The sequence below is a fragment of the Limanda limanda genome, chromosome 8 (genome assembly GCF_963576545.1).
Source record: "Limanda limanda chromosome 8, fLimLim1.1, whole genome shotgun sequence".
In the NCBI taxonomy this organism is placed as follows: Eukaryota; Metazoa; Chordata; class Actinopteri; order Pleuronectiformes; family Pleuronectidae; genus Limanda; species Limanda limanda.
The window spans coordinates 8,495,446-8,518,580 of NC_083643.1; the positions used below are offsets into that span (position 1 = coordinate 8,495,446).

Consider the following 23,135-nt stretch of genomic DNA (forward strand, 5'->3'; position numbering starts at 1 on the left):
GGTGTCTAACTCAGGGAAGAACTCTTTCAATTTAGGTCCAGATCAGGGAGCTGCTCCAGGATTGTTATATTTTCACTTTCTTCAAAATTGTGAGAACAACATTCTGTCACCTCAAAATCTCATTTGGATAGGAGAGAAGTGACACCCCCAAGAAACAGCTACTATCCAACGTCAATCTTTGTTTGATATTTAATTATACCTGCATTGATAATAAATGATGTACAGGCAACATGTTATATGGATTTTATTTATTGCAACCCTACAAAAAATAACAAGGCAATCCCATGAAATATAATGTGAGTTAAATATAAAAATAAATATGGTACAAAAGTTTTTCTCTTCAGCAAACAGCTGTGCTCAGCAGATGTCCTGTGTAAAATGTCATTTAAAAAAAATATGACTCAAAATTTTTTTTGTTAGACCCTTTTGGATATCAGAGTCGATGTCATGTCCAGGTGTGTCCAGATGTGTCCACATCTGAACTTCAGAAATCAGTCAAACTGTCGGAGGTGAAATTGGCTTTCTGTGTGTTTCACCATGTCCCGCAGCGCCACAAAACCAGAGAGGGCCTGAATCATTCAGGAAAAAACAATTGAAGATCAAATAACAGCCTGTACATACATTGCTTAAAATGGAACAAGTAAAAAATGTAATCATACCTGTGAGAGTACAAATATAGCGAGAACGATGTGAACTCCTCTCTCCAGGGGCTGTATGAGAATAGCTTCATTAAAGAGCTGAAACAGGATGAGAGGAGACTGCAACAGGATGCTCAGCAGCCAAAATCCAGCCAACTCTGGGACCTGCCACAAACACAAGCATGAAATCAGTTACACTGCCTGTATAAGTCAACTGCAGAATCTCTTCATGTTTGCTTGATGCACCAACCTTTTCTTGCAGGTTCCCGACATAACCCAGATAAAGTCTGATGGCCTCAATTAGAGTCATCAGGATGAGAAGGGTCACAAGGATGAACTTGTAGTAGTCGGGCAAGGCAGGATACTGGAAGGGAGGACAATCACAGCAGTGCAGTTTTAATTGAGTGAGTAGTAAAAATGAACCCCTGTGTAGTAGAAGTCAGGTGTCATCTGTGTTATTGTTGGTGTCAGTGGCTGAAGCATAAGGTTTGTCACCAGTTCACTGTTTAGTTGTGAATGAATGATGACGAGGTGATGGGGGAAGCCTTATTTTTATCTGTAAAGAGTGAAATTAAATGAAATACTTGGATTTATTGGATAATGGGAGCCACCAGTTTTATAGACTAGCTTTAGGACTCAACACATATTGGATTTCCATTTGAGAGTTATCAAGCAGAGCAGGTTAGTCTCCGCTGCTCAGCTTTTCGTCCACGAACATTTGCTGCAGATAGTCGCCTGTAACCTGCTTCAGCCACTGAGCCATTTAGATTTCAATAGTAAGGCTTAAAATTAAGTTTCTGTTGACAGGCAGCAGAGTTTAGCTGTTCAACTTCAAATATATTACAATAAAGGCATGTAATTAACAAAATAATCCATAAAACAAAACACAAAAAGAAAAACAAGCAAGAAAAAAAATGTAAAGAAAGGGATAAACACCAAATTGGTCAATATGGAATTAAAGTGCATATTTACTCCTTAAGAAATTGTGATTTTTCCACTTTGCATTTGCTTTACACATGCTTTTTGTATAGTGTTGTATCAACTATGCAGGAAAATAGCAGTTGTCTTATACAGCAACATTTGTGTAAGAAATACTTTATTAACTTAATTTCCCCCAAACTCTGCTTTGTTGTCCTCCTTTTAAATTCAGTGATCTGACTTAAATTGATTTTCCAAACAGAATCAGAACCCTGGTGTTCATACTATCGCAGTGTTGTAATTATTGATCATTGATTTATTAAATATTCACATTCTTTCACATCACTTTCCCTTGTTTCTCTGCCTCACCTTGAGTTGCAGCATCACAATTTCACTGATCCACCACCAGGGGAAGAACAACATGTTAAAGTACAGCGACATCTGGAGCTGGAGACTGGACAGAACCAGCTTGTCTGGAAGAGAAATCATAAAAATACAAATAAACAGATCAGCTTCAGGGGCAGCGGCTGTAAAAACTACACCTCTCGCTAGTTAGCTACGTTAGCTACATTAGCATGTTAGCAACAGCAGCGGGGTTTTCGAGCTGGGACTCACCGGGAAACGAGAACCCATCGTTCCGCTTCGAGAGCGTCTCAGTTCGGCTCCGGTCGAATAAAACGTTCCGGGAGAAATCCTCCAAATGTCTCCGGATCGTCTCCGGAAGCTCCATCGCTCGTAGAGCAACACTAACATCTGCGGAGGAAGTGAAAACCTCTTCCGCTGGCCGAACGCTGTCCTCGTCTCCTTGGCAACCAGAGACAGGAAGTAGAATTCAACTGCAGCTGTTCAAGGGGATAATAGAGACATGTGTCTTAAAGGTGGTACTTCCTGATCCTGTTATCTTTCATGTAAAGGTGTAAACTGATGTTATATAAGATATCCAGAAGGTTTTTAATAAATATATTAAATAAGTGCAATTTATGAAAAAGTAGTCAACTTAGCCTTTGATTTAGCCTTTGATTGACTTTGACGTTCTGACAGTGGGAGTCACCGTGAACAAGACGTGAGGTGAAATATCTGGGTCACCTCTCAAGGATGTATTTTTAAATTAGATTCAATATGAGCAAGTTATGAGCCACAAATTCTACAGTAAAAGTCATTTGAAACTTGGCGTCTGGACAGTGGGAGTCACCATGAACAAGATAGAGTTGAAATATCTGTTTCACCTTTCAACGATATGGAAGAGTGCACATGATTTTGACACACAAACCAACCACTTAACTTAACTGGAAGCTAAAGACGTTTTTATTATATTATTTAAATAAAAACTAGAATACGTATCATATCACTAAATTCTTGATGTTAATTGTATTCCAAACACACAGACACACACACACACACAAATCCTCAAGGTACTGTCCAACTTTTCAGTCTTTTAGAATTGATTTTATGAATAATGTTGATTATAAACAATCATATAGTGTGATAAAACGTTTTTATAAGAATGTAAGTCATTGCCTACCTCTTTGTTAAGTTATTTATTATTATTTATCATGTTTTAAGACACTTTCTGATTGTGTAGCTGTACTCCTGTATTGTCTGTACGTCATTACTGCTTGTTGTGATCCCCAAAATCATATATTTCTGTAAGCTATTTACTGTTGAATAAAGTATTTAGTAATACAAAATTATTCGAGTTGTGCAGGTGTCGTTTACGTGAATTCTCCCACTCGGAAATGACTATTTCCTGATAGTTCTGACACCACGTGAACGCACCAAAATTAATTCCTTTGGTAAATTCCCCTTTTCGCTTTTTAATTTTCTTTTAAATGTGACACCACATCAAACAAATGAGCTTTAAAGAGCGACCAATTAATGAAATACGTCCTGTAATCAGCCCTGTCAGGTTCATTATTGAACTCCAGCAGAATAAAACCATATATCACTCCCACTTTACAGACAGTTTCACTTTCAGAGAAAACGAAAGTTAGCCGGAGCAGCAGACATGGCAGAAAGCTGCGGGTTAGACATGTTCCAGTGCTCCATCTGTCTGGATGGACTGAACCACCCGGTGACCCTTCACTGTGGACACAACTACTGTCAGGAGTGTGTGAACACCTTCTGGGACCAGGACAACCAGAAGGGAGTTTACACATGTCCCCAGTGTGTCCACTCCTTCAACCCAAGACCCGTCCTGGGCAAGAACATAGTGCTGGCGGATGCGATGGGGAAAATGTCAAAAGAAGCTGCTGCTGCTGCGGAGGGGGACGAGGTTGTCCCCGGGGACGTGGCGTGTGATGTCTGCACCGTGAGGAAGCTGAAGGCTGTGAAGTCCTGCCTGGTGTGTCTGGCCTCCTACTGCTCCACCCACCTGCAGCCTCACTACCAGTCTGCAGCTTTCAAGAGGCACAAGCTGGTGGAGGTGTCCGTCTCCATGCAAGACCAGATCTGCCCCAAGCACGACAAGCTGCTGGAGGTCTTCTGCCGCAGCGACGGCCACTGCATCTGTCTGCTGTGTGTGATGGACGAGCACAGAAGCCATGACACCGTCTCTGCTGCAGCGGAGAGGGAAGACAGACAGGTCAGGCTGTTTAATGTCGACCAGCCCTTGTACGTTTACAAAGGATGAGAGAGAATATCACCTTGACACTTTTACACTTTATCAACAGACTAAATATCAACAATTCATGTGCAATTCATTCCCTGTATATATTCTAACACTTTTCTGTCTTTACCCTGTATTCATTAGTTAAATTACATAAATATTTGTCTATATTCCTTAATTTAGTTATAGTTCTTAGACTTAACAAGTATTGCATGTTACTTATTTGATGCCTATTTTAATTCTTGCTGCTGTAATATTGCAAATCTCCCCAAATTGTGACTGATAAAGGTTTATCTTATCTTAGTTCTTAATAGTGTTATAAAACTAAAGATTTAAGAGGAGACAGAAATACTTTTCTACTGCAAGTTTGCAAATATAATGTATACAATATTTAATATCTTCTTTTTGGCCCAAGTGTCTTATAAATCCGCTTAATAGTTTTTGCATAATCCTGATGACAAAAGAACTAATGGATATTGGTGAAAAAAACACAACATTCTTGGCGGGGTCTTTATTCTATTCTAATAAATTGTAAATCTATGTTACTGATCAACAACGAGCAAAGGTGTTAACAATATGGTTTTATTTTCAGAAACAATTTGGAAAGAAGAAACAGAGGTATCAGCGGGGAATTCAAGAGAAAGAGAAGAAGCTGCAGAAACTGAGAAAGAAGATTGATTCACTAAAGGTGAATGTTCTTCTTCTTTTAACCTGAAACCATTTCCTGTACAGGAACTGACATTATTCCCAATGTCTTTGCACCATACCAGTGCTCTGGAGATGCAGCGGTACAGGAGGCAGACAGGGTCTACACTGAAATTGTCCGGACGGCGGATATGAAGCTGCGTGCTGTGAAGCAGAGGATCAGAGTCGAGGAGAAAGCTGGGGTGAGCCGAGCCGGGGTCCTGGTGGATCGGCTGGAGAGGGAGATCTCTGAGCTGAGGAAGGGAGAGGATTCACTGAAGCAGCTGTCGCTCACTGAGGATCACATTCATTTCCTGCAGGTACAGCGACACAAAGCAGGTAGGATCCAATTATTTAATGTGTTAAGGACTGCAGCTTATAACGTGTGTCTGTTTTTTTACGTGTGTAGAGCTCCCAGCCCATTTTCAACCTTCCAGAACCTGATGAGTCTCCAGATTACAACATCCACCTCGACAGTTCTTTTGACTTTATGAAAAAGGCCATCTGTACTTTGAAAGATCAAATGGAAAACATCACACAGGGTATTGTCGAAATAACTGAGACAAGTAAGAAAATAAGTTTATTTTTTGGAAACAAATGAGATTGTGTAAATATTCAGTTTTCTTAGGATGCTGAGATTATGTGTGTTTGTTTTAGTTCAAGCTGATCCGATGAACAGAGAAGAGTTCCTCCTGTGTGAGTTGTTCACCCAATGCTGGCAAAAACACATTTGGGTTGAGCCTGTCACTTCACACTGAATAATCATTTCTAACATTCTGCATTTCAGATCTGTGCAGCCTCAGTTTGGATCCCAACACAGCATTTGAAAACCTAATGCTTTCTGATGGAAACCGCAAGGTAACCTGGATTAAAAGGGCTCAGCACCGCCCCAACCATCCAGAGAGATTCACAGAATATGATCAAGTGTTGTGCACTGAAGGTTTATCTGGCGTGTGCTACTGGGAGGTCGAGTGGAAGGGGCCCAGGGTTGAGGTCGCTATGTGCTACAAAGGGTCAGAGCTGCAAGAGAATAGCTTTGGATACACAGACCAGTCTTGGAGCATTTCCCTCTCAACTTCTAGTTGCAGCTTCTGGCACAATGAAGTCAAAACTAGGATATCTGTGCCCTGCTCCGTAACTGTAGGAGTGTATCTGAACCACGAGGCCGGGAGCCTGTCCTTCTACAGCGTCTCTGATTCTGGTCAAATGAGGCTCCTTCACAGAGTTCAGACCACATTCTCCAAGCCTCTGTACCCCGGGTTCATGGTCTCCAGAGGTTCGTCTGTTCAAATACGCGCACAAAAGTAAAGGGTTGCTTGAGGCAACTATCTTTGAGAGTATTTTCGTTTTGCTTCGTGCAGTTTTTTTGTGTCAGAACTAACTGTTGAATATTTCTCTATTTCATTTGCACATTATTCCAACTTTAAATGTTTCCTCACTGAATACGTGGTTTCAACAGATCTACAGTTCAGCATTACTCTTGAACTTGCTTTACCTGAGTTTATTGTATTTTTTTTACGTGCAAGGAAAAGATGATAGAAACGTAACATGTTTATTTTTTTATGTTCTTTTGTTAATCATACACATTTCTCTTCAAGTATGACTCCATTTCAAATGTAAACCAAAATATAAATAGTGGTCAAACGTTAAATAGGAACATGCTTACTAATAAAAATAAAATGTGAAAAAGTTCAGTGTGGTTTCTCTCCTGCCGCGCGATCGACAGCTCATATGCCTGATGTGTGTAGTGGACGAACAACAAGGTCACGACCCGGTGGAAGCTGCAGCAGAGATGTGTGACATGCAGGTAACTCAGTTCAACCTTATGGTGACTGGGTTGTGATGCTCGTGTGTGAAAACCAGCAGGATTCATGTACCTGTAGGACCGCCTTATGTTTTCAACTGCATTTGTTATAATTCTTACATAAATATTCTCACAGGTCTGAAGATGGCACACCAGATAAAAAAATGTGCAATGTTTAGAAAGTTAATTATAATAATCTGGATTATTAACTATAGCATTTAAAATGGCGTATGGACAGTGGGAGTCACCATGAACAAGAGAGAGTTGAAATATCTGTGTCAACTTTCAACGATTACAAATCCGATATATTTAAAAAGAACAAATGAGTGTCAAGGATTATTTTTCAATTATATTGATAACATTTTGAATTTGAAGAAGAAACGATAAACCAGCTGTAGAAGCTATAGACATGTTGGGTTAAAAAAACCTCAACATATAACTTTGTTCTTGATTTTAATTATATACCACACACAAAGCCAGCTCCTCAAAGTATCGCGCAACTTTTGAGTATTTTAGAATGGATTTTATGAATAATGTTGATTAAACAATCATATGACTAGTGTGATAAACATTTTTATAAGAATGCAAGTCACTGCCTTACTCTTTGTTAAATTATTTATTACATTTATTATGTTTCAAGACACTTTCTGATAATGTAGCTGTACTCCTGTATTTTCTGTAAGTCATTACTGCTTGTTGTGATCCCCAAATCATATATTTCTGTAAGCTATTTACTCTTGAATAAAGTATTTAGTAATACAAATGTATTTGAGTTGTGCAGGTATCGTTTACGTGAATTCTCCCACTCGGAAAGGATGATTTCCTTATAGTTCTGACAACACGTGAACGCACCGAAATTAATTCCTTTGGTAAATTCCCTTTCTGCTTTTTTTTTATTTTTTAAATGTGACACCACATCAAACTAATTCGCTTTAAACAGCGACACCTTTATAAAACAGTTCATGTAATCAGCCCTTTCAGGTTCATTATTGAACTCCAGCACAATAAAACCCTCCCACTTTACAGACAGTTTCACTGTTACGCCCCTGGTCTAGGGGAACACAGAGACATAATTGTGGTGCTCTCCCCATTCTTCCCACTCCCAAGCAGGCCAGTGTCACAAAGTATTTTTCGTTTGGTGGTAGCTTTTATTTCCACGTCAAAGGGAGAAAGGCCAACACAACAAACAAAACAATCTAATTCCCTACTCTCCTGCTACGAAACAAAACTGTTAACAAAAAGACAAGCTTATCTAACTCCTAACTCGTGAAAAAACAGGAGAAAACAAGGGTAAAAGAAAAGGCTTCTCCCTCCTACAGGGCTACCACCCACACTCATTTACTTACATGTATACACAACAAAACAATACTGCATACAGACAATAGTCCTGGTTGGATGGAGAGAGGGAGAGTGCAGTCAGTCAGCTCCTCAAGTAGGCTCCTCTCCTCACTCTGGCCAATCCCGGAGCAGCAATCAGCAGGTCCCACCTGCTATCAATCAGGCCACACACACACACTCAAGGAAGACTGCTCACATACTAGGAGGAGGGACAGACAGTGTCACACATACACAGGGTCGTAACATTCACTTTCAGGGAAAACGCAAATTAGCCGGAGCAGCAGACATGGCAGAAAGCTGCGGGTCAGACATGTTCCAGTGCTCCATCTGTCTGGATGGACTGAACCACCCGGTGACCCTTCACTGTGGACACAGCTTTTGTCAGGAGTGTATGAACACCTTCTGGGACCAGGACAACCAGAAGGGAGTTTACACATGTCCCCAGTGTGTCCACTCCTTCAACCCAAGACCCGTCCTGGGCAAGAACATAGTGCTGGAGGATGCGATGGGCAAAATGTCAAAAGAAGCTGCTGCTGCTGCGGAGGGGGACGAGGTTGTCCCCGGGGACGTGGCGTGTGATGTCTGCACCGTGAGGAGGCTGAAGGCCGTGAAGTCCTGCCTGGTGTGTCTGGCCTCCTACTGCTCCACCCACCTGCAGCCTCACTACCAGTCTGCAGCTTTCAAGAGGCACAAGCTGGTGGAGGTGTCCGTCTCCATGCAAGACCAGATCTGCCCCAAGCACGACAAGCTGCTGGAGGTCTTCTGCCGCAGCGACGGACACTGCATCTGTCTGCTGTGTGTGATGGACGAGCACAGAAGCCATGACACCGTCTCTGCTGCAGCGGAGAGGGAAGACAGACAGGTCAGGCTGTTTAATGTCGACCAGCCCTTGTATGTTCACAAAGGATAAGAGAGAGAATATAACTTTGACACTTTTACACTTAATCAACAGACTAAATATCAACGGTTCATGTGCAATTAATTCCCTGTATATATTCGAACACTTTTCTGTCTTTACCCTGTATTTATTAGTTTAATTACATAAATATTTGTCTATATTCCTTAATTTAGTTATAGTTCTTAGACTTTACAAGTATTGCATGTTACTTATTTGATGCCTATTTTGACTCTTGCTGCTGTAATATTGCAAATCTCCCCAAATTTTGACTGATAAAGGTTTATCTTATCTTAGTCCTTAATAGTGTTATAAAACTAAAGATTTAAGAGGAGACAGACATACTGTTCTACTGCAAGTTTGCAAATATACAAATATACAAATCTGTCCTAGGAAAGTTTATTTATATCCCCATTAGCCACTTACTGAAGTTATTTTTTTATGGGCATAAGGTATTTACACGGTGTGTCAGATGCACACAGCCACCAGATCCAGATTTGTACCATAGCAGAGAAATCAGTTGTTAATTTCACCTGTAAATGTCCTATAATGACACTTTTGTTGCTCCTGCACAGAGACATGGAACGTCAGGAATCAATTGCATCGCATACTGAAGGAAAACAGGCTCAGCAGATGGAAGGACTTTCAATCATAAAACTATTTCGAAATGTTTACGAGTGTTATGATTTGTAGATCCAAGACAATATTTAATATCTTTTTGGCCAATGTCCAACAAGTGTCGTATTAATCCGCTCAATAATTTTTGCGTAGTCCTGATGACAAAAGAACGGATGTTGGTGAAAAAAACACAACATTCTTGGCGGAGTCGTTATTCTATTTATTCTAATAAAGTGTAAATCTATGTTACTGATCAACAACGAACAAAGGTGTTAACAATATGGTTTTATTTTCAGAAACAATTTCCAAAGAAAGAACGGAGGTATCACCGGGGAATTCGAGAGAAATTGAAGAAGCTGAAGAAACTGAGACAGAATATTGCTTCACTAAAGGTGAATGTTCTTCTTCTTTTAACCTGAAACCATTTCCTGTACAGGAACTGACATTATTCCCAATGTCTTTGCACCATACCAGTGCTCTGGAGATGCAGCGGTACAGGAGGCAGACAGGGTCTACACTGAAAGTGTCCGGACGGCTGATATGAAGCTGCGTGCTGTGAAGCGAAGGATCAGAGTCGAGGAGAAAGCTGGGGTGAGCCAAGCCGGGGTCCTGGTGGATCGGCTGGAGAGGGAGATCTCTGAGCTGAGGAAGAGAAAGGATTCACTGAAGCAGCTGTCACTCACTGAGGATCACATTCATTTCCTGCAGGTACAGTGACACAAAGAAGGTAGGATCCAATTATTTGGTGTTAAGGACTGTAGCTTATAACGTGTGTCTGTTTTTTTTACTTGTGTAGAGCTCCCAGCCCATTTTCAACTGTCCAGAACCTGATGAGTCTCCAGATCACAGGGTATCGCGGAAATAAGTAAGAAAACAAGTATATTTTTTGGAAGCATATGAGATTGTGTAAATATTCGCTTTTCTATGGATGCTGAGAATATGTGTATTTGTTTTAGTTCAGGCTGATCCGATGAAAAGAGAAGAATTTCTCCTGTGTGAGTGGTTCACCCTATGCTGGCAAAAACACATTTGGGTTAAGCCTGTCATTTCACACTGAATAATAATTTCATCTGAAATAAAATTCTGCATTTCAGATCTCTGCAGCCTCAGTTTGGATCCCAACACAGCATTTGAAAACCTAATGCTCTCTGATGGGAAAGCAAGATAACCTGGATTAAAATGGTTCAGCACCGCCCCGACCATACACTTTCTGATAATGTAGCTGTACTCCTGTATTTTCTGTACGTCATTACTGCTTGTTGTGATCCCCCAAATCATATATTTCTGTAAGCTATTTATTGTTGAATAAGGTATTTAGTAATAAAAATGTATTCGAGTTGTGCAGGTGTCGTTTACGTGAATTCTCCCACTCGGAAATGAATATTTCCTGATAGTTCTGACACAACTGGAACGCACCAAAATGAATTCCTTTGGTAAATTCCCCTTTTCGCTTTTTAATTTTTTTTAAATGTGACACCACATCAATCTAATTAGCTTTAAACAGCGACACCTTTATAAAACAGTTCATGTAATCAGCCCTTTCAGGTTCATTATTGAACTCCAGCACAATAAAACCCTCCCACTTTACAGACAGTTTCACTGTTACGCCCCTGGTCTAGGGGCACTTGAATATGATCAAGTGTTGTGCACTGAAGGTTTATCTGGCGTGTGCTAATGGGAGGTCGAGTGGAAGGGGCCCAGGGTTGAGGTCGCTATGTGCTACAAAGGGTCAGAGCTGCAAGAGAAAAGCTTTGGATACACAGACCAGTCTTGGAGCATTTCCCTCTCAACTTCTAGTTGCAGCTTCTGGCACAATGAAGTCAAAACTAGGATATCTGTGCCCTGCTCCGTTACTGTAGGAGTGTATCTGAACCACGAGGCCGGGAGCCTGTCCTTCTACAGCGTCTCTGATTCTGGTCAAATGAGACTCCTTCACAGAGTTCAGACCACATTCTCCAAGCCTCTGTACCCCGGGTTCATGGTCTCCAGAGGTTCGTCTGTTCAAATACGCGCACAAAAGTAAAGGGTTCCTGAGGGAAATAACTTTGAGAGTATTTTCATTTTGCTTCGTGCAGTTTTTTTGTGTCAGAACTAACTGTTGAATATTTCTCAATTTCATTTGCACATTATTCCTACTTTAAATGTTTCCTCACTGAATATTTCAAATGTAAACCAAAATATAAATAGTTGTCAAACGTTAAATAGGAACATGTTTACTAATAAAAATTAAATGTGAAAAAGTTCAGTGTGGTTTCTCTCCTGCCGCGCGATCGACAGCTCATATGCCTGATTTGTGTGGTGGACGAACACCAAGGTCACGACCCGGTGGAAGCTGCAGCAGAGATGTGTGACATGCAGGTAACTCAGTTCAACCTTATGGTGACTGGGTTGTAATGCTCCTGTGTGAAAATCAGCTGGATTCATTTACCTGTAGGACCGCCTACTGTTCCATCTGCATTTGTTATAATTATACATAAATAATCTCACAGGCCTGAAGATATGCACATAAAAACAATTTGCAATATTTAGAAAGTGTTAGAATTTAGAAACATGTTTTTAAAATGAACCATTACTTATAATAATCTGGATTACTAACTATAACATTTAAGATATGTTCGATTACACGAACAGAAAATAAATAGGTCTCATTTTACGGATGGCTTAATTAAAAATCTTTAAAAGTACAATTGTATAGAAATTCCCTTTCTCTTCTAAGGGCCAACATTAAAATAACAGTCCATGAAAGGCCCTCAGTTGTCAAGGCAACAATCAGTCAAGCTGCACCAAACCTCACACACTCATAAATATCAGTTTTCTTCTCCATCAAGATCCAACAATTATTTATCGGAGAAATCAGGGAAAATGTCAATGTTTTAAAAAGCGGACAAACATTTTATGTATTCTTCTCTGACCCATATCATGTCCTTAAACCAAGCTGTCTGGTAAACAAACAAAACCAACAAAGCACCAGGTGTGAACTTCCTTGGCAGGGGGAACAATGAGGATCAGTATCGTATCATCACATGTAGAAATTCTGCCATTTCTGTATTAAAATAATCGGGAAACACCAAAAAATGTACATTCCACATATTTTATTCCTTCAGTTCAAGCTACATTATCCAAAGTGACACATTAAGACATACAGTAGTGACAGCGCCAGCGCCGCTTAGAGTTGAGGTCGTAGAGAAGACGGTCATAGAACAGAGTCGATGGAGGCGTTCGTGTAGGAGCGATCCACGGTGTCGTAGAAACTCAGGCAGGCCTTGTAACGCAGCAGCTTCTCGGTCAGAGGGCTGATGGTCAGTGCTTTGCCCTGCACACTCAGGTCTATGTACCTGGGCAGGACAACAGGAAGGTGCACAAGTTTTGAAAGCAACAAAGCATTTGACCATTATTGTAACCATAGTCTTATATTCAACTATGTACTAGCTGTTGGAAAGCACCTAAAATGAACTGTAATGGACCTGAACCAGGGTAACTCACAGAAATCCACGGATGACAGTGTTTATTGTGTATTATTAATAAAATACTTGTAACGTTATAGGCAGCCACCATATAGACAAGATTGTTGCAAATAATACTGTACCTGTAAGATACTCTCCAAAAGACAAGGGTATTAATAGCCATCAGTGAGGCCAGGAGGAAGAAGTACCTCTCCAGATTCCCATCATGCAGTATGTTTGGGTAGAAGTTACCTGTCGTCAAATATAATCGCGACCATATCAGCATCAGCCTTCTTATCAAATCACTGTGCCCCTGTCATTTGTTATAGGAAGGAAACAAAACATTTCATTTTTTTGTTTACCTCCAGAGAGAAAGTACGCCAGCTGGACGATCAAGGCTCCAAGAAAACAGCCCCCTCCGTAGGACAGGGTGAGGAAGTGCAGGGAGATGCCTCTGATGTGGCTCGGGGTCAGTTGGAAAGATATGAGGGAACCTGCCAGGGAGGAAGTGACAGCAGAAGCTTCTATTTGTGAAATATTAGCACCGCCCTTGAACACTCCTATCATGTGTAAATCTGAGGAATCTGATCAATTCACAAATGCTTCCAATCTAGCGTGAACTCTAGTCTTTCACTCACATGCAGGGGTGACGAGAGCCTCGGCCAGACCAAGCAGGATGTACTGGGGAGCCAGCTGGAAATAGGGCATGGACGACACCTGCAGAACCACCCCGGACAGCGTCTGCTCCACCAGTGGATGAGTTTTCCTCTGCAGCTCCGTCAAACCTGCCACCAGGACTGACAGAGTGGCACATGCATGGCCCAGAGCTGGAGGGGGGAGGATGGACAGGGTGGGATGATAAGAGAGGGGGCTGAGGAATGGAGGGGGAGTGGGGTGGGGGATGTGATTACAGGAGAGAAGATGGAGGATGACACAGAGATAGAAGAGCAAGAAAGTCATTACCAAGTTTCCTCTTCTAAGAATCCTCTAGAGATTTTCTTGATGACACGTTCATGCGGCAAAGAGGGGAACTGTGAGGTCCCAGCAATATAAGCCTTTGATATTTAACCACCCAAATCTGATCAGTTAATCTATGAGTCCAACCAAACCATTTTACTTTATCTGATTAAACTCCCTAAAGCTGTTCTTGAGTGGTCATGCTAGGATGGACGGACAACCCAAACACGTACTGCCTCTGACGTCGGCTGTCGCTGCCACGGAGGCATACAAAACTGACTCAATGAAAGAAAATAGACAGTGAAAACAAATAGTGGAGGAGAATATATTCAGATATACTCACTGATGACTTTCGCAGGGGCCATAGGAGCTTTTTCCATGGAGAGGTAGCAGGTAGTGACGCACTCGATCAGCGGTGCTAAGAGCAGCAGAGGCAGGATGCCGATCACATTCATGGCTCCAATAGGCAACAGCAGGTTGTTCAGGTGAAGGTTGGAGTTCATCGTCTGTATGTAGTAACCTGAGGGAATCTGTGGGAAACATATTCTTTAACGTTATTGAAATGATCCCGATGATTAACTAAAGGTAACGTGACCTGCCTGTGTGATGCAGGCTCTGTACAGCAGCTGGAGGCCATGAAGAGGGAAGAGCTTTGCCAGGACTTTAACGTTCTCCACGTGCGTCTCACTGTAGCGACCACCGTTGTTCTCCTTGGCCCGGTCCAACCAAGAGACCACATCTCCACTCAGGTGCCGATAGTGGAGGCAGCACATCTTGAGAGAGTTCAGGAAGACGCCCAGTGTGGTCAGTAAGGATCCACCTGTGAAGGAAACACGGAGGAAAAGTGTGAGGTTATACACGTCATGGACTAGAAGTAGATGTACTGTGAGCCCGAATGACTTTTTTCTATGTACGTTACCTTTCTTGGGTTTGTAGGTGAGTTTGTTGCGCATCATGTGTATGGCGATGAGCGCCAGCAGCACTGAGGTGAAGGGGATGAGGAAACCCAGATTTTTGGCCACAGACTGCTGGATGTACGCAATACCCAGAAACACAACGGTGGAATTCAGGTTCACCAACCAGTAGAACCTAAACACAAGGACATCAATTCTAAATGAAAGTCCTTCATTTCTTTAAACATGAGGTTTTACATGGATACATAGCGAAAATTTGCTTTGTGGAATAGTTTGATTTGTTGTATCCCCTAAAAATGTTGGCATTGTTTGATTGGTTTGACAAGAAAGTGATTCTGTTCAAACTGTTTGCATTTTTTTCTTTTTATATGATTAACCTATTGCATTGTTTTAATATTTAAGGCTGTGGACAACCCATGCCAGCTCCTATTGGGTCAAGTGAGCTGTCAATCTAAATTTCAGAGTGCAGTCGCCGTTGTGAAATCCAGAAATCGGCTTTGTTTACATACACAGGAGTTACAAAGGAAATACATGAAAGGTTACACAAAGCTGCCAGCTGCTCTGAGATGACGCAACAGCAGTCTGTGGGTGCTCTTTGATGTATAATGTGTGTTGGATTAAATATGTTACTGGATTGGATCGTCTGGATCTTTGGCAATGTAACAAGACCGTTTTTGTTGGAATGTTATCGATAGGTGGATTACGATGAGTCTTTTTAGGTGAGTGAGCTCCATTTTGTTACTGTTTTTTTTTCGTTGGTGGTCTGACTGAGGCGTTGATTTTGCCTGCTCTGGTGATCTTATCTTGAAATGGTTTGCATCGATCGAATCACAAGAATCTTCGCTTTCCAAAGATATGTCGCATCAGTACCTAGCTATACGAAGCAGTTTTGTAAATAACAACGTTTGACACTTAACAGTCTGACGGCCCGCCCTGTCAAGAGGATTTATAGAATAAATAATATAAATAAACATACATCTGGAAAACCAGTTATCCAATTGATAGTCTGCTGAGCCTTGGTTCCTTTCCCCAGAAGATGAACCCCTCTATTTTCTACTCCACATCATAAACTCTTCGCAAGCATTACCATAGGGGGTTGGTGCTATACAGGGAAATTTTAACATCACACAAAAAGTTTCAGAATGTAACAGAAACACTGATCTGTACATAACTTCATAAAGACGATTTCTCAAATGATCCTAAAACTGATCACAGTAATAACAGCAGTGGATTGTGGAGGATTTGCTTGACGAGTAACTGACGGCTCTCAGATAGCGACACCCACCAGTTGAAGAAGGACAGGAGCTGGTGCTGGTTGTAGCCCTGCAGGCTGTAGGCGCCCATGGGGCAGAGGATGGCCCGGATGCCACCGATGCCCAGAGCGGCCGCCAGGAGGCCGGTGTAGAACAAGATCTGCTGCTCCCGGGGCTCCAGCCGGTGGGCTATGTGATGAGTGTTGATGTAGAAATCTTCGAAGGGAAATGCCACCACGGGCAGCATGGCTGTACCTAGAATTTCACAAAGACATGTGAAGTCCTCGTCATCCGCTCCATTTCAAACAGGATTTCACAGGAGTGGAGCCATGACCAAGCACCTTTACAGAAATAGACTCTTGAAATTAGCCCACACTGACAATCTGGTAGATTAATGCACATCAATAATACAGTTCAATAAGAATGAAGGGTGGAATGGTGGTGCGGTGGTTAGCACTGTCGTTTCAAAGAGAATTAGGTTTGAATCCTGGTTTAGCCAGCAGACCCTGTGTGGAGTTAGCATGTTCTGCCTGTATTTACAGGTTTTTTCTGCATGTACTGTGGCTTCCTGGCACAGTCCAAAGACATTCAGGTCTAGGTCAGGTTAATTGGAGAATCTAAATCGACGTGTGAATGGCTGTTTGTCTCTGTATGTCAGCCTCCGAGACACTGTCCAGGTTGTACCCTGCCTCTCAGCCAATGTCAGCTGGGATTAGCTCCCCGTTACCCTCAAATGATAAGAGGTATTGATAATGGATAATGAATGATGGATGGATGAACAGAGTTATAAGAGGAACAATTGAAACTTTTTCCCAGGCTTTGAAAAATACCTAGATATTGTATCATCAAGGAAAAGTGAGAAAAGACTCATCACAGCTGATCTTTGTATCATCAAGCCAAACCCTCATCTTACATTATTACAGAAATATACCTTCCAATTCCTCACATCAGACAACAGATATCAAACTGAAATCATTGTGTCTCACCGAAGACGTGAAGAACAGCACACACGTAGAGCACTTTGGTCCTTCCTAAGAAGGTTTCTGCAAACCACCCCACCAGGACAGGGGTCAGGGTGCTGGCTCCTATGAAGCACAGGTTGACTGTTGCAGCTGAGTAGTTGTCATAGCCAAGCTTCACAGTGCAGAAGAGAATCATGTTGCACACAATCCCAAAGAAAGCAAATCTTTCAAACAGCTCCACAAGCAGCACGCAGATGATGACTTGGAGCTTCTTGCGGGACTTCCTCGGCCGCCCTGGGTCTGGACGAGGCGTCCGGGAGGCTCGTCGCCGTTGGCTCCTGCCCTCTGGAGGTCTCTGAGGGTCCCCTGCCACCATAGCAGGCTGCTGGGCTGCTCGGTTGAATGGGAACTCTTGACTGTTGGAGGGTTGCACCAGCTGTGGATTGAGCTTGAATCCGTCGCTCTGGTGCGGCTGTAGAGCTGGACCTGAGACACGCAGGATGAGACACACCTTCTTGCATTCTGCACGTGCTGGTGACTAATTTTTCCTCGTGTCATGATCTTACTCAGAACTGCAGACGTCTTACGAGGATGTGACAAAGATCTGGAGATGGCACCCGTCAGGAGTAATGAACGGAATCTATTTAGAGAGCATCCCAGAAATATTTCTATAATTACCAGTAAGACACAAACATGATGTTTGTTGCTTTTACTCCCTCAATCGTTTGAGAATTATTGGACACTGTTGGCTCTGGATTTTAAAATCTAACTATGTCATTGAAATTCTGCTAAATCCTGGTTGCAATGAATACAGTCATAGAAGAAATGACAACTCAAGAAAGCATGATGTTGCCTAAGCTGTAGACTTTAGCGTTAAATAACATAAAACACAACATAAGAAAATAATTTATCGCTGCAGGTTATAACAAACACTTACAAAATGTCACATATCCCTGTGGAAGCAGCCTGCTGATAATTAGACGGATGATGTTAAGTGAGAGTCATCTGCAGTTTAAATTCAACTGGGCCCGTGCATTTAGAAAACAACAGCCTGTTGATAGAGGAGACAGTTAGCTGACTTCCCAAAGCACAGTCCAGGCCACGTCCGCCATGAAGTGAGGTTAACGACAGCTGATTCAGCAGTTTACAAGCTGCTTTGAATAGAGGGATCAACAGTTTTGCTAATGATTTGTAACAGGATTGTTTTCTGGAGGCTTCAGTATTTTTTTCTGATGTTTAAAATGTTATTAGTGTTATAATACAGAGTTTATATTTGGCAGGTTGGCTGTTAGATCCATAGATATGTACTTTATTGATCTCAAATTGGGAACCTGTTGTGTTACAGCAGCATGTCAAGGGCATTGGACACAGAGAGCGAAGTAGCAATAAAACAGATACAAATAATTAAAATAGCTCCGAATAGAACGTAATAAACATAAAAATGTACTAAAAACTGTACATGCTCAAATTTGTACTAAATATAATAGAACAACGATAGATGTGAAAATGTGAGCTGTATATAGATTTCACAGTCAATATATTAAAGTCTAAAATATTTGAAGAAAGTATTTTTGTGAGCTTCGATTCCACTAAACAAGAAAACAATATCACAATAACATATATTTACTGAACCTACAGACATGTTAATGCATATTTATGTATATGTAGCTTATATATTTATACATAGTTAAATGTGTTGTGACGGAAAACATGATGAAGAGCGTGGTGTATGAGAAGTAAGGGGTCTCCATGGTTACGGAGGCAGAGTCCAGTTGAGCGTGGGGGCGTGGCGTATCATGGGAAGCGGCGTTGTTTACAAAGCACTTGGAAGAAAGAAAGAGACGAGAAGTACAGCCACGCTTTTCTTCACAAACACACACACACACACACACAGGTCAACTACTTGTTGTTCTCTATTGTTACACACTGAGCCACAGTCACTGCGGAGTTAGCACTTAGCATCAGACGTTTGCCTATACTTTAGCTAAGTTAGCTCACCGATGCTAACGTTAGCCCCGCTCGGCTAACCGTGGAAACGAGCCCTAAACACGATTGTGTGACGTCAGCGGGTGAGTAATGTTTGCATTGTGTTACACACTGAAAGCTGCGTGTGTTTATTTGACGTCACTTCAAAGACAGAAGTTACTCACAACTACATGAAAACGTTTGTTGTGTGACGACATGTGCCTCTCAGCAGACCTCGGCTAGTGATGTCTGGAGCTGGAGGGATAATGCAGGACTATCGGCTAGACATGTCTGGGGCTGGAGAGAAGATGCAGGACTATCGGCTAGACATGTCTGGGGCTGGAGAGAAGATGCAGGACTATCGGCTAGACATGTCTGGGGCTGTAGAGAAGATGCAGGACTGTCGGCTAGTGATGTCTGAGGCTAAAGAGAAGATTCAGGACTTTCTCGGCTTTGCCTCGGAGGTCTTCAGCTCGACCCCTCTGAAGAGCAGCGGTCGGGAGGGACATGTCCACGCACCCGGGGGCATGGGAGACGGAGTCCTGTCCGAGGACGAGGACACGTTCTCCCTGCTGTCCCCCATCTACCATGACAGTTTTGAGAGTGAGGAGGAGGAGGAGGAGGATCTGGAGCTCAGTCCGGCTGAGGAGGACTCACCCCGGCAGAGCCTCCAGTCCGGACTCAGCCTCTCTCCAGTCAGGTACAGATCCGTTTATAAAGCTGATCACACTTTCTGAACCGACTCACACACCACCAGGCTCAAGGCTGGTATCATGTCTGTGTATAATAGAATATGTTTTAAAGTAAATCTGTGTTTGGAGAATATTTCTATGTCTTATACATTTTTATAACACAGTTTTTTTCCAGGCAACTTGGGGCATGTCAGGTATTGCAGTATAATTAATAGATAGATGGATGGATGTTACTATTTATGATACTAGACAAGTAGTTTATTGATCTAGAATTGGGAAATTATTGTGTTACAGCAGAATGTCAAGGGCATCGTACAGAGAACGAAGTAGCAATAAAAGATACAAAGAATTAAAATAGTTCCGAATAGAATGTAATAAACATACAATGTACTAAAAGTGATGGCTTTTTAGTACATTGTATTAAGTGGATCCTTTTCCACTGTATGTGCAGTAGAAAATTATCTTGTTCCTTATTTTCTTGGCCCTTAAAGGTTCAGTGTATACGATTTAGGTGCAAAGGATCTATTTTCAGAAATAAATATCTAAAATAATCCTAGTGATGTGATTCAGTAGGTCTTTTATATTTAGATATTTCATATTTAAATACTTTTTACATCAGAAGAGGGTCCTCTCTACGGAGGCATCCATGTCTTTTACGGTAGCCCAGACTGGACAAACTAAACACCTTTTGAGTTTTTATGAAAAACTGAAGCTTCCACAGGTCTTCTTTCATTTTTGGAAGGCGAGTACGAGATTAGGGGTATTCAACTGCAACATGCGACTTCACCACTAGATGTCACTAAATCATATACACTGAACCTATAAGTGCAAATCACAAAACTATTCTCAAAACACAACAACAAATAACAAAACACACACAGCATCTCCTTATGTGTCTATCAGTGACGAGCCGTGTCAATATTTAATTTCCTATCTTCACTATTAGAATGTAATACCATTGTGTTTTCTTTGTTATTTTTTTCCGTTGTGTTTTCCACTTCAGGGCCACCATACTCATCTTGTTTGGTTTGGTTATAGGTGTGAGCTTCCAAAAAGACCCGTTGAGCAGTTGTTAAGGTCGGCGGTGCAGCCTGCGGCCTCACCCACACTGGGTGCATGGGAGATGTGGCTGGTGAACAAAGCCAAAAAGGATCGACTCGAACTGGAAAAGAAAGCCGAGAAGGTCAGCCACTGGTTCACATTATTTCTGTCACTGTAAAGGAACAGCAGTGTTTTCCTCTTTTTGTTTGAGTGTTTACCATCTTTATTCCTCCACACTATCTGAATGTTTAAGTCAAACTTTTTGTACACTATTAATTAGGAGGGCTTACTTAAGGAAAAACAAAAACAAGAAGAAAGGGAGCGTGAGCGGAAAAAGAAGGTCATGGAAGAGAAGATCCAAGAGTGGCTTAAGATCAAAACAGATCAGGTACAGTTTTCTTTAAACTCAACACAATCACAGTTTCTCACAGTTTCAACAGTATTGCCAGCGTTATCTACGTTAGTCATTTCTCTAATCTGTTCTCTTCTTCCAATTCCAGGAGAAACATGAGCAGCTTGTGAAACAGTGGAAGGAGGAGGAGGAGATGCAGTGGCGGTTGGAAAATCAGAGGGAGATTGAACAGAAAGCTCAGCTGAAGTACAGAGCCTGGCTGCAGAAGAAGAACCGAGAAAAAGTAGAAAAAGAAAAACAGGAGAAAGTAATGCAGACCTTTAGTAGTCATTTTACTATTTTTATAAAGAAAGTCTTTTGACGTGAGAGATGATTGGATGTTTTTGTCTTTTTACAGGAGGAAGCTGAACTGAAGGAGGAGCAGGAAAAAGAGCGCCGCAAGAGGGCAGAGCAGAAGTTTAAGGAATGGGTGACGGCGACCAATGAAAAAAGCAGAACAGTTCCCAAATCACCTTGCTGCCCTACTACAAGTAATGTCATTCAGTCATGTGGGAAGTAGTAACTGTGATTAATCATTTAAAAATGTTTTGAAACCCTACAACTGATACAAATCTAGCTTTGGGTTTTTTAATGCAGTTTATAACCAGCGGCAAAATACATTTTCTATGTTGGTTACACACTGTAAATGTGATCCTAGCTTGTCAGTTTCTTTTCCCTTGTGGATCCCTGGTATTTATGAATATGTTATCGGTTTGATTCCCTCCAGGTCCCTATGACAAAACCTACCCATCACCCAGCTACGTCAATCCCATCCCATGGAAGCCGATTCACACACCACCTCCAGAGACATCACTGAAGAAGACCACTGGGAATAAACCTCAGAAACAAAGAAAAAACCAGCAAAGCTCCAGGACGACTTATAGACTTAGAAATGTGGTGAGTGCTGCACAGATGCTGCCGGGGAGATGACACAGCAGAGTCTGTGACACTGCAGCTTTGTTTCGGTTCAACCACAGCTCCTGAACTGACACCATGATGAGTCACAGCAGGATTTCTGTTCTCTAATATGGTAATCGAGACATGGTCCATCATGTCCTGTTGACGTTTTTCATTATTGTCTTTGAATTATACACCGGAGCAATTTGTTGAATGCATTTAATGTAAAGTTTAAGTAATTATACTGTTGAATATTCAGGTTTTAGTATGTTTACATGATTTAAACATGATCTAACCCAACAGATGTTAATAGGTTGTTCTGATACTTTGATCAGCTTTCATATTCTAAGATGGCTACAGCCACATCACCCTATCTTATTCTCGCTCTGTATAAATTAACAAAGCTTGTTATTGCAATAAATAGACTATAAACATCTCCCCTGGGCTTGTGTCCTCTTCTTCTTTTGTTCTGTCACTGGGTGGTCAGCAGAACCACATGTCAGCCACACCACACAAAGACGCTGGCTCTCGGTCACAGCCAAAGATAGATAAACCCGGCGTGGCCCAGAGCCCCTCACACTCACACATTGTTCTGTTGTGCCTTGCTCTTCAGTGGGCTGAGATGACGACAGAAACAAGTGAGGGGGTGGAGGGAGAGAGAAGCAGAGGAGAGAGGTTCAGATTCAAAGCAGAACGCTCGCTCTGTGTTTAAGCATCTCGCACTGAAGCCGGAGGTAAAATGATCACCTTATTCCTCAATGACTGTGTTTAACTGCTTGCCCTGTGTTTCCTTTTTGTCTTTTGTGTGATGGACGTTCCTCCAGGTCTCTGTCTGCTGCTGAGGAATGTGTTGACAGGAGTCAGTGAGTGGGCTCATAATGAGGACGCTGATTATGTTGGACACTCTTTAAATGCACAACGAAACATTGCGGGGGTGCAAAGGACACATTCTAATACAAAGACCTCAGGTGTTTATGTTCTGCCGGCAGTACTTTGACTGTGGGAGTGGTTTGAGATGTTTGCTCAGGAGAGTTTGCACATTGAGTCTTGTAAGCAGAACTGTGCTTAAAGAGTTAAGCTTGTGTTCCAACAACGCCTCCAGCATTTTGGCTCTGTGTAC

General features: G+C 41.9%; 5 protein-coding genes across 8 annotated transcripts; 3 read left to right on the top strand and 2 right to left on the bottom strand.

Moving 5' to 3' along the window:
* Window positions 1–296: 296 nt before the first annotated feature.
* tmem17 (transmembrane protein 17) lies at window positions 297–2,296 on the bottom strand. The gene is made up of 5 exons (XM_061077114.1): window positions 2,172–2,296; window positions 1,926–2,029; window positions 889–1,002; window positions 660–803; window positions 297–569 (listed from the first exon to the last, which is right to left on the bottom strand). The coding sequence occupies exons 1-5, from the start codon at window positions 2,284–2,286 to the stop codon at window positions 492–494; spliced, it is 555 nt and encodes a 184-aa protein (XP_060933097.1). The 5' UTR covers window positions 2,287–2,296; the 3' UTR covers window positions 297–491.
* Window positions 2,297–3,548: 1,252 nt separating this feature from the next.
* On the top strand, window positions 3,549–6,497 carry LOC133008839 (E3 ubiquitin/ISG15 ligase TRIM25-like). The gene is made up of 6 exons (XM_061076179.1): window positions 3,549–4,137; window positions 4,754–4,849; window positions 4,932–5,165; window positions 5,255–5,411; window positions 5,503–5,541; window positions 5,633–6,497. Exons 1-6 carry the CDS (start codon window positions 3,562–3,564, stop codon window positions 6,151–6,153), a joined length of 1,623 nt encoding a protein of 540 aa, XP_060932162.1. The 5' UTR covers window positions 3,549–3,561; the 3' UTR covers window positions 6,154–6,497.
* A 1,770-nt stretch (window positions 6,498–8,267) lies between these two features.
* LOC133009101 (E3 ubiquitin/ISG15 ligase TRIM25-like) lies at window positions 8,268–11,642 on the top strand. Its single transcript, XM_061076505.1, has 5 exons — window positions 8,268–8,849; window positions 9,797–9,892; window positions 9,975–10,208; window positions 10,297–10,350; window positions 11,182–11,642. Exons 1-5 carry the CDS (start codon window positions 8,274–8,276, stop codon window positions 11,521–11,523), a joined length of 1,302 nt encoding a protein of 433 aa, XP_060932488.1. The 5' UTR covers window positions 8,268–8,273; the 3' UTR covers window positions 11,524–11,642.
* A 1,051-nt stretch (window positions 11,643–12,693) lies between these two features.
* On the bottom strand, window positions 12,694–17,240 carry slc15a5 (solute carrier family 15 member 5). The gene is made up of 9 exons (XM_061077182.1): window positions 17,054–17,240; window positions 16,100–16,322; window positions 14,820–14,989; window positions 14,500–14,720; window positions 14,244–14,430; window positions 13,582–13,770; window positions 13,306–13,437; window positions 13,087–13,195; window positions 12,694–12,835 (listed from the first exon to the last, which is right to left on the bottom strand). The coding sequence occupies exons 1-9, from the start codon at window positions 17,223–17,225 to the stop codon at window positions 12,694–12,696; spliced, it is 1,545 nt and encodes a 514-aa protein (XP_060933165.1). The 5' UTR covers window positions 17,226–17,240.
* Window positions 15,359–22,453, top strand: ccdc34 (coiled-coil domain containing 34). Of its 4 annotated transcripts, none has more exons than XM_061077178.1 (7): window positions 15,359–15,533; window positions 19,224–19,694; window positions 20,725–20,869; window positions 21,008–21,115; window positions 21,228–21,386; window positions 21,477–21,609; window positions 21,846–22,453. In XM_061077178.1, exons 1-7 carry the CDS (start codon window positions 15,520–15,522, stop codon window positions 22,046–22,048), a joined length of 1,233 nt encoding a protein of 410 aa, XP_060933161.1. In that variant the 5' UTR covers window positions 15,359–15,519; the 3' UTR covers window positions 22,049–22,453. The 4 variants fall into 4 exon arrangements, with proteins under 4 accessions (XP_060933161.1, XP_060933162.1, XP_060933164.1 ...); XM_061077179.1 differs by having other exon boundaries at window positions 19,227–19,694; XM_061077181.1 differs by lacking the exon at window positions 15,359–15,533 and adding an exon at window positions 18,875–19,098.
* Window positions 22,454–23,135: the final 682 nt, after the last annotated feature.